Source organism: Triplophysa rosa, linkage group LG13 (genome assembly GCF_024868665.1).
Source record: "Triplophysa rosa linkage group LG13, Trosa_1v2, whole genome shotgun sequence".
Lineage (NCBI taxonomy): Eukaryota > Metazoa > Chordata > Actinopteri > Cypriniformes > Nemacheilidae > Triplophysa > Triplophysa rosa.
Genome location: NC_079902.1, coordinates 24151141 through 24161872, shown reverse-complemented (window position 1 = coordinate 24161872; position 10732 = coordinate 24151141). Strand labels below are relative to the sequence as shown.

Below are 10732 nucleotides of genomic sequence, written 5' to 3'. Positions count from 1 at the left end.
GTGAAATGATGGGATTACAGGACAGACAGACAGACAGACAGCTGGGACTCACGAGGAGTTCTGAAGGCACGTCTGTGTTTGTTTTTCTCATTCTCATTGACACAGATATTACTGCTGCAAATCTCTTCATCAGAGCGTGACAGCCCGAATACACACTGGACTGTGATGTGATTCACATAAAATAACTGACATTACAGTCTGAATATTCACTGAATGTCATGAGGATCCCATAACAAACGCATGATGATGAAGGATCGTTGAGGAAAGTGAAGTGAAAGTGACCTATTAGTCAGATATGGTGACCCATACCCGAAATGTGACCTGTGCATTTAACCCATCCAGAGAGTAGTGAACACACACACAAGTGGTGACCACACGTACACCCGGAGCAGTGGGCAGCTATCACTGCAGCGCCCGGGGAGCAAGTAGGGGTCAGGTGCCTTGCTCAAGGGCTCCTCAGTCGTTACCCACCGGCCCTGAGAATCCAACCGGCAACCTTCTGGTCACGAGTCCCACTCTCTAACCATTAGGCCACGACTGATGATCAAAATGTCTGTGATCCTGAAGTCTTTTCACCGAGCTGTCGTGGCCTTTATTTATATTTATTTCGTTTGTTTGGAGAACTTTACAAACGTGCGAGTTCAGCTGCAGCTGAGAAACTGAATCACCAGACCAAACAATCCTCTTCCAACACAGAAATCATTTATTCCATCAGAAATCCATCAAACACTCACGTTTCGATCTGACTGTCTCACAATCGTTTCTCTTTCAAAACACGGTCGTGTAAGAACAAGACATTGTACATTTATACCATGCTTTAAACAATTTAACACATTGACATTATAATGCAGCATATAAACATGAGGAGAAAAGAGACCTGAACATCACCAAACCTGTCAGGAGCGTCACATCTCAAAAATAAAATCCATCAAATAATGTTATCTTAAAAGAAACTGGCTTTGCTTATGAAGCTCATGTAAGAACCTTTAGGAATGGTTTCATTGTGAATTTCACCTCCTTCACATCATCATGTTGTATTTGATTCCTTTGATGTTGGGGTAATATGGAAGCATATTGGTAGCTATTTTCAATTTGAAATGCAATGCGGCAATGCAGTATGTAAAATGACAATGCAGTTGTGTATTTAAATATACATTTTAAATAACATATATGCAACATTAAGTGCAAAATGAAAATAAAATTGCAATTACATTTGTCAGTTCCTACACTAGTTTTAATGTTATTTAAATGGATATTTTTAACGCTCTTTAAGTTGCAAATTTAAAATGAAAATGCATTCCCCGGATTGATTATATATGTTTAAGATAGTCAAGCAAAACTGTAGCAAACTGAAAATTCTAATGTTATTTTCCCTAAATGCATTAACATTAACAGGTTGAACATTTGGGATTGCATTTTCATTTACACACAGCTCATTGGGTGTTGCAAAATTCAATGTGGACTTGAAAATGCATTTCGAGCTGGCCACGCCCCCTCCCCGGTAAAGCGTCATTGTGTGAGGGCGGAGCCAGCATCACTCGTTAAGTGTGTTGTTTTGAGGTGTTGAAAACACGTACGACTGCAGAGATGATAAAAGCGTTAAATCGCTTGCACATACACGTTTTCATCATAAACACATTCATTTGATTTTGCAACTTAAAGAGCATTAAAAATATCCATTTAAATAACATATTAAAACTAGTGTAGGAACTGACAAATGTAATTGACATTTTATTTCCATTTTGCACTTAATGTAGCGCATATGTTATTTAAAATGTATATTTAAGTACCCAATTGTATTGCCATTTTGCGTATTGCATTTCAAATTGAAAATAGCTACCAATATGCTTCCATAGTATGGAAGCTTCCATAGGGGTAAATGTGATGCGGGCATGATGATGTGTTGTTTTGTGAGATTTGTCCGCACAATGACACAGTGTTTATCAGCAACAACGAGATGAGAAGAAACATTCACAAACTCCATATGAGAACATCTTCCATTATTATTGAATCAAACACCGATCTGAGATCTGTGAACATGTCAGTGTTGAATTCAGTGGATCTGTTTGGCCATGTAAACATAAGTGTGTGTGTGTGTGTGTGTGTGTGTGTGTGCGCGTGCGTGCGTGCGTGCGTGCGTGCGTGTGTGTGTGTGAGTGAGTGTGTGGTCTTCATGGCCTGAGATGTGTTAAATTCCAGTTATGAAGCGTCTCTAACAACCAATGAAACCTATGAGAACTTCATTAGATCTTCATTATGGCTCATTACACACACGTCAATCATCAATCAATAAACTCTGAATGACAGTCTGTGTGTGTGTGTGTGAGAGCACCAGATATACACACACATCTCTATTGATACACACACATACATATATATATATATATATATATTTATACTGTATAGAAGTCCTGATCATTCCACATTCATCTCTGACTTAATTTAGTCTCTGTGAGCATCATGCTTCTGTCATTCATGTGAAAACACGTCGTCGTTCTCGACATGCTCAAACCTTCCGGAAAACCTCAAAGAGAGACGCCACAGAGTGCATGCGGTAGAAGAGGTTGAGAGGAATGGCCACGTTCAGAACGGTGCTCCACGCGCTGAAGCCGAACATCTCCTGCTCCAGATGATTGTCATACTGCGGACGACAGCCGAACGCCGGGAGAAGCCACAACTGAAGACGAGAAACAAGACGTCACACCTCACGCTTAAATCTCATTCAATATGTAGTGTGAGACAGGTTTAGATATCTCCATCTAACGCTTTTTGTACCACATTCTTCTACAGTTTTTAGATTGCATTAGTTTACGTACGTTAAGCATTGACTACCCATTTACCCTGATTTTTTGTTTTCATTTTTATTTTAAATTCAGTGACATTTTTTGTGGTTAAACATTAAATAAGCACGAGTTGATGATCTGAGCGCATGGTCTAAAGCGCATGGCGAGGGTGCACTCAGGGCGTGTCCGAATCCGCTGCTAATTTAACGGGTCGAAGGGAAAACAGTCCTTTAAGAGGCAGTTGCGCTCTCGCCACGGCGGATTCGCTATTTACATGGCGGAGTTTGTTGGAGGAAAAGCTGAACGCTTCTCAAGCGAAGAAACTGATTTGCTCGTGCGAGAAGTTAAAACGGGACAAGCAGGAATCCACCAAAGCTGCCCGAGGTGACATGTAGGCATTTTTATATTTGTGTATACAATAATCAACTTTTACATTTTAATCTTTTATTGTTTCATATTTAAAAATGTTTGTGTGCTGCTGCGCTTCCCTCGCGCGTTGTGGACCCGCCCAGAGGTGCACTTTCTACTAACGCGCTCTTTAAATAACAAAAAAATATTGCGCCGTTGACTTTAGACTTTAGAGCAGGTTTGAGTTGGTCTACGGCACAGTCTATTTCAGTCTATTTAAAATGAGAACTGCGTCGGGCTGAAACTAGCAAAAACACTTGCGCCGGGTGTACGATAGCACCCAAAGATTCTGTCTGTGACTTTCTGCTTCGGTGTCAAATCTTACCGAGATGTTGCACATGAAGAGAAAGATGGTGATGTTCTTCAGGACCTGTCTCTTTCTTCCAGGTGTCACGTTTAGGCTGTTTTCCACAGGAAGTGTAACTCCAGAGCACTTCCTGCTGTACACCTGACGGTTCTCGTGCGCCTCGTTCTCCAGAGGACCGCAGCGCTTGTCCTGCGTCTCGTATGCCCGGTTTACGATGCCGTCGTACGGCGGAACCATCGAAGAGGCCACAGAGAAGATCTCAGGCACCGACCCGGAACCCTCCTCACCCCCGGCCGGATCTGTGCGCATGCGGTACAGCGACTCCACGATGAAGAGGTTCTGAATGCACTTCTCCAGAACCAGCAGAAGAGAGTAGGCCAGACACGTCCAGCGGTAGCTAGGAGAACTTTGACTCGCTCCGACCGCCACCACGCTGCACCATGACATCAGCCACGAGCCCAGCGACGAGCCCAGCAACAGATCCGAGTCCAGCGCACGGGACGGGTTCTGCCCAGTGTCCATGGGCCAGTCCTCCATCCGGTAGATGAGGAGTCCGGTTCCGCTGGCCCCGCACATGCACACCAGCATCACCACCCCGTAGCAGTAGAACATGGAAACGGCCGCCTCGCGCGTCTGCACGGACTTCTCCACGTGGATGAGATACACCACCAGCACTGTGATGGAGCTGGCCAGAGCCAGCAGACCCAGGACCGGCCCGAGCAGAAGGCCAGAGCTGCGTGTGGAAGGCCGCTTGTGGTTGGTGTGGTGGTCCAGCGTGCGGCCGATGTTCTTCCACATGACAAACAACATCGCCGACACAAAGATGTGATACTCGATGTTGAAGGGGTACAGATAGTAGAGACTGGTGGAAAACATGGAGCACACGCTTGTGCTGCAGTTACATTGAGGCTCCACCTCCACTACAGACAGAGAGACACAGAGAGATATCCCTTTATTCTGCTACTTACATGTATATTTATCCTTTAAACTATTCTCTATTTCTGTTTTTATATATTTACATATATTATAAACCACTTTAAGTTGCACTGCATACATAAACACTTTATTTTATTTTATTACTATAATTATCTTTCTTTTCGTTTGTTTACATATTGCACTCACTCACTCACTCACTCACTCACTCACTCACTCACTCACTCACTCACTCACTCACTCACTCACTCACTCACTCACTCTCGTTCTCTCTGTCTCTGTCTCTCTCCTCTCCTCTCTCTCTCTCTCGGTTACGTCCGCTCTCGTGGCTCTCTCTCTCTCTCGTCCTCCTCTCTCTCTCTCCCTCAGTCTCTCTCTCTCTCTCTCTCTTCTCTCTCTCTCTCTGCTCTGCTCTCTCTCCTGCTCTCTCTCCTCTCTCTCTCTCTCTCTCTCTCTCTCTCTCTCCTCTCTCTCAGTCCGTCTGCTCTCTCTCTCTCTCTCTCTCTCTCCCCCTCCTCTCTCTCTCTCTCTCTCTCTTCTTCTCTCTGTCTCTCTCTCTCTCTCTCTCTGTCTCTCTCTCTCTCTCTTCTCTTCCTCCCTCTCTCCTCCTGTTCTCTCGTCTCTCTCTCTCCTCTCTCTCTCTCTCTCTCCTCTGTCTCTCCTCTCTCTCTGCGTCTCTCTGTCTCTTCCCCTCTCTCTCTCTCCCGCACCTCTCTCTCTCGCTTTCGTCTTCTCTCTCTTCTCTGTTCTGTCTCTCTCTCTCTTCTCTTTGCTTCTCTCTCTCTGTGTCGCTCTCTCTCTCTGTTTTCGTGCGTCTCTGCTCTCTCTTCTCTCGTCTGTCTCTCTCTCTCTTCTCTCTTGTCTGTTCTCTCTTCTCTCTGTGTCTGTCTCTCTCTCTCTTCTCTCTCTCTCTCTCTCTCTCTCTCTCTCTCTCTCTCTCTCTCTCTCTCTCTCTCTCTCTCTCTCTCTCCCTCTCTCTCTCTATATATGATCTATATATAGAAAATATCTCATATTGTGTTCAACAGAACAAACCTACTATGGTTTTTCCTACTATGGTAGTCGAATGTGAGTAAATGATGATGATTATTTTATGATAAATGAGTATTTTTTGGTTATTTAGGTTACTGTCTCTAAAGCAGCCCCCCCCTGGTGGTTCACGAGGGAATTGCAGGGAGTTTGTTAGGTACAAAACAAGTCATTCACATTGCTTTGAAATATTTTAAAATAGCAAAGAAATGTTTAGAAATAATTATAGTTATGTAAAATACTACTAATAAACCTCAAAACATGAGGTTTTCTATTAATTAAATTATTGAAATGTTTACTTCCTCAGGGGGGAGTGCCTCTCAGGGGGTACTTCAAATAAATGATTTAGGTCAAAGGGGTTCAGCTGACAAACAGTTTGAAAACTTCTGCTCTAAGGGACAAAAAAGCATTTTTTTACAAGTTTAAGTATTTGTAAACACACTTAGAATATTTTATCTATATTATCACATAGGTAAATCTGTATGATACAATAAAATGTTGAATGCTCTCTCTTTTGAATTCACTTTGGATAAAAAAGCCAGAATGTCCATCTGAGAAGAGGGGGGCCTCTGAACCCTCCCACACATTCACTCTGAAAAACACTATTGTTCTCTCACACACACACACACACACACACACGGTTACCTGTGGTGTGGTTTGCGTGTCCCAGTGCAGTTAATCTCCTCCTGTGATTGTTGAGGAAATGTTCAGCCTCTGACATCACTCCATTACACCAGAGCAACAGGTTAGTGAACACGGCGTGAATCACCCCAAACCTGCTCAATACAACACAACATTAAACATTATTAACAGAAGTGTATTGATACAGCAATGAACTGAAGATAGTCTAAAGACATTTCTTTTTAAAGTGACAGTTCAGCCTAAAACTGGAAATTCTATCAACATGTATTCCCCTCTCATGTCATGTCAAACCTGTATGAGTTTCTTTCTTCTGCAGTACACAAAAGAAGATATTTTGAAAAATACTGTTTACTTTAAACTCAGTTGACTTCCATTGTATGGACACAGAATAATACATTTCTCAAAATATCTTATTTTGTGTTCCACAGCTCATGTTACAGCAGCCTTGTTATGGATCAAATCTGCTTAACAAAAGTTGTAAGGCGGCGTTATATATTTTATATTTGCACCTTTCAAACGTTTCATATTTCTTGATGACGTCTTTGATGTGGAACCAAAGAAAATGAACCTGCAATGAAAAGCAAAACACATTCACATCATCCACTGCGTCTTAACATAAAGGGCCATTACGCATCTCCAAAGGTGCCTTAAAGCTACACATTCTTTTTACCATTGTGTGTTCTCACCTGAGAGATGGTGTGGAGCGCGTGGATGATGGGATACACCCCCAGAACGGCAGAGATGCACGAGTGATAGCCCACAAAGTACCCGATGCGGAACGCGTCCATGATCAGGGAGAGTAACGCCAGCATCGTCAGTCCACCTGATTCACAGACATCAGCACATCATCATCATCATCATGACAACCGAACTGAAGAATAAACGTGCTGCGCGCGTCACCTCGTATCCAGCTGGTCCCTGCGTGCGCGTCCCTCTCCGGCAGCGGACTGCGCTCGCGCTCCCTCCGGATCATGTAGCAGAGCATCCACGCGAGCTGCACAAGCATCAGCACCGTGATGAAGGTGAGCAGGTGTTCCTCCCTCACGACGGTACCGTGCTGGGCGAGCGCGAGCATCACGGACACGCCGATGAGCAGCAGGTTGGCGCCGTACTGCGCGCTCAGCGTCTCCGCGTTCTTCTGCGGGTACCTCTTGGTCAAACTCACCTTGAGCCGTGTGAAAAGTTTCTTCTCCGTGTCCGTGGAGGCGCCGGGGCTGTATTTGTTCATACACATGATGTCCAGGCCGCTGTGCTCCACCATGGTGCCGGCGACGCGTCTCCAAATGCGCTTCGCGCTCAGAGATCACGCGTGTTTCGCATACATCCAGCTCGGGAACAAGGCGCTCATATATACCTCCTACAAAGAGATTAACGCGGATTGAGTTTCGTTTAGCTGTACGTTTCGGGGGGAATCGATGAAGTGCCAAGAATTCACCGAGAACTTGAGAAGAGTTCAGATGCCAGGAGCTGAAATAAACTTCACCATCGCGCACCCGTCCAGACCAGACCTCCTCAGCGCTGCTGGTTTAGTGTGGCTTTGGCAGTCTAGTGATTTCTCATCGTCCCACAGTCCACATGTGAAGCTCCAGTGAGTTTTCACGAGCTCATGTTTCACTGGTCAATGGCTCTTTATGGAAATGTTCCCTTTGTTGCCCGCGGACTCGTATAACGGCGTGGATCTGTTGCGCATCTCTGAAATGTGATGAAAAGACGTCTGCGAGCTTTTAAAGAGAAAAGCACACGATGGCCGCTCCATCAGACGCAATGTTTGCTGTTAAAGCGTTTCGTTTAAATGCTCGTATATGAAGAAACGCGCTTTGCGCGCGCGCGCGCGATCAGTGAGACCACCAATTAACTGAAACCGATCCGCAGCTCCAACAAAAGCGCTTTATATTATAACGGATCTGAGGCGGATTAACATGCTCACAAACCCTCAGAAACATCCCGACTCAAGTTTGAGCGTTCATGAATCTCCTGCTGTGCTTTGCGTCTGATGTGATGCGTTTATCGAGAGCTTTGATTGAGTCCGATCACAGATGCGATCATCAGGCGCTTATCGCCAGCCGGCGGTAATGTCATCAGTTCTTCAGTTTCATCACATTTACACGCGCTTCAATGTTTAACATGACGGATGCCGATGATCAATGTTCGAATAATGACAACAAGACATCAGAGCAGATCTACAGACGCACATGAACACATGTCGAGATGTGCTTCCATAAACAACCTTTAACATCCACTGAAGCTTGCGGTTACACAAAAGCTTCTTTGTAATGGAGAAATGTTAACAAGATAATAAAGAAATGGTTCTTTTAGCAAACTGTGACTGAAAGCTTCTACGGGAAACCAAAGTGGATCTTCTGTCTGTGGCATCGCTGGAATGTTTTTGGCACATCTTGTGTATATAAAACATTTACTTTAAACAGCGCCCATAGTTTCTCCTCAGTACATTTGTAATGAATTGTAATGCAAATTACAATTTGTGTGGTACACTTGATTTCAGATTAGAAAGTCACAATTACTGAAACACACAGCTGTGATGTCAATCTGATGATGGATCGTTCTCAGCGTCACCTGACAAACATGTTGAAGGTTCACAAACGGCAGGGATTTCTCAAAGTCATCAGTCATGGCCCACAAAACGAGTTAAAAAAAGTTGACAAAAATACTCAGAAACGTGAATGTATTCACCGCACTTCCACACAAACGTTAAAATACAGTAAATATTATAGAAATGATAGTAAGTCAACATTTGAAAGCAGTGAGACAGTGACGATCACCATTAGAAGCAAATGAGCTGAGGAATCTGTCTCTCATCAAACTGATTAACCCGTTTAATTTCAACAACAAAAACACAGTCACATTCTTACACACATGCACCTTTTCTCTGTGTAAAAACAAGTATTCATTTAACGCAACCTGAAGTTAACGGAAGAAAATTACATTTAGAAAAACTATACAGGACCTCACGGAAAACATCCCATTAGACCTCATGTACCTGAAATGACCTCATGCTGTTCTCCAGCGCTGGCATCAAAATGGCTTTAACATTAAAAGTCAAACGCCTCTTATCAGACGCTGATGTGAGAGGTCAGAATATCGTGTCTCTCATTGGTCATGAAAGCGCTTCTTCAGCTGAGGTCAGAGGTCAGGCAGAGGTCACTGCCGTCACAGAGACAGTGTCTTCCTATTCAGAGACCGAAATATAACAAATCTATAAAAAAATTTTAAATGTGATGAGTGTCTCAGCCCAGCAGTGATATCAGCATCACAACTCCCATGAACTGAGTGAAGAGAATGACGGGAGTGAAGAAAGACCAGACCGGCCACAGAGCCACATTAAAACTGAAACACACACAAAAACATTACGATTATCACAGAGTAATAGAACACAAACTTCACAGTCTGATGATATGTTTGTGTGTGTTTGACACAAACGTTGGACACTTTGTAAACTCAAAATGGTCACGCACGTGTATTTGTACATTATAATAAAATTACTTCAAAAATCACTTGTTAAAAGACAGTGTATAATGGGAATGAAAATGTCTGAATGCAAAATACCGTTCTTTTAATTTTTGGATTAAATGCGTTTTCATGATCCTCTTGTCCTTTCAAACTTGTATGACTTTCTTTCTTCCGCAGAACATAAAAGAAGATATTTTGAAGAATGTTGTTCACTGGCCCCCATTCACTTGCATTGGTTTTGTGTCCATACAATAGAAGTGAATGGGGTCCAGTGCTGTTCGGTTACCAACTTTCTTCAAAATATCTTCCTTTGTGTTCCGCGCAAGAAAGAAAGTCATGCAGGTTTGAAATGATTCATTTTTGGGTGAACTATCACTTTAATCTTGTGCAGACCGAAACCTGGACGACTGGCCAATCAGAGTGTCAGATGCTCAAAAACAGTTGTGAAGTGAGTGCTGATGTGACCTGCAGGACGCAGCGATGAAGGCCGCAGTCGTGACCGCTGGTACAGCTGGATATTCCTGCTCATAGTTCTTGATGCCTTTAAACCACTCGAGATACACGATACAGAACGCCGCCAGACTCAGACAAAGTCCCAGCAACACCAGTCCAACACCAAACCACCAACTACAACACAAAACACACACGTATGACATCATATCACATCCTGCTTCTTACTGTCTACTGTACAACACTGGAGAGTGCGAGGAGGGCCTCGGTGTGTAACCAGAGCACTGTAATCTGTGTTGAAATCCAGGCTAAACGAACGGCTGTATGATGGAGATGTGGAGTGTCGGATGGAGAGTCAGGAGGCTGGAATGAAGTTTGCAATGGGGCAAAACGAAAGTGCAACTGTAAACCAGCACGCACGCAGTGTTCAGGAGGTCAGATTTGACAGTAACAGTAAGGTGTTTGAGTGCAGTTAACAGGTAATCCTGGTATCAAGAGGAGTGTCTATAATCACCCGTGAATGTCACTGCCATTCAGCACAACTCGGAAGAAATCCACGTAGTAGGTGACACCGAGAGACGCCACAATCCAGAAGACTGAGTGACGATTGATACCAGCCGAAGACTTCACATCCACAGACTCCTCAGAGCACACACCTGAAACACAACATCACATCATCACACGCACCTGAAACACAACATCACATCATCAC

General features: G+C 43.8%; 2 protein-coding genes across 2 annotated transcripts in view; both read right to left on the bottom strand.

The window, feature by feature from the left end:
- Positions 1-2148: 2148 nt before the first annotated feature.
- otop1 (otopetrin 1) lies at positions 2149-8783 on the bottom strand. The gene is made up of 6 exons (XM_057349527.1): positions 7003-8783; positions 6789-6925; positions 6612-6670; positions 6106-6236; positions 3517-4418; positions 2149-2677 (listed from the first exon to the last, which is right to left on the bottom strand). Exons 1-6 carry the CDS (start codon positions 7361-7363, stop codon positions 2507-2509), a joined length of 1761 nt encoding a protein of 586 aa, XP_057205510.1. The 5' UTR covers positions 7364-8783; the 3' UTR covers positions 2149-2506.
- A 130-nt stretch (positions 8784-8913) lies between these two features.
- The window catches only part of tmem128 (transmembrane protein 128), a 6147-nt gene continuing 4328 nt past the window's right edge, over positions 8914-10732 (bottom strand). Inside the window, exons 2-4 of the mRNA XM_057349529.1 lie at positions 10535-10676; positions 10036-10197; positions 8914-9447 (exon numbers count right to left, since the gene is read on the bottom strand). Of these exons, the coding sequence (XP_057205512.1) occupies positions 9348-9447; positions 10036-10197; positions 10535-10676 (404 nt within the window). The 3' untranslated portion in view covers positions 8914-9347. The remainder of the gene's footprint in view (positions 9448-10035; positions 10198-10534; positions 10677-10732) is intronic.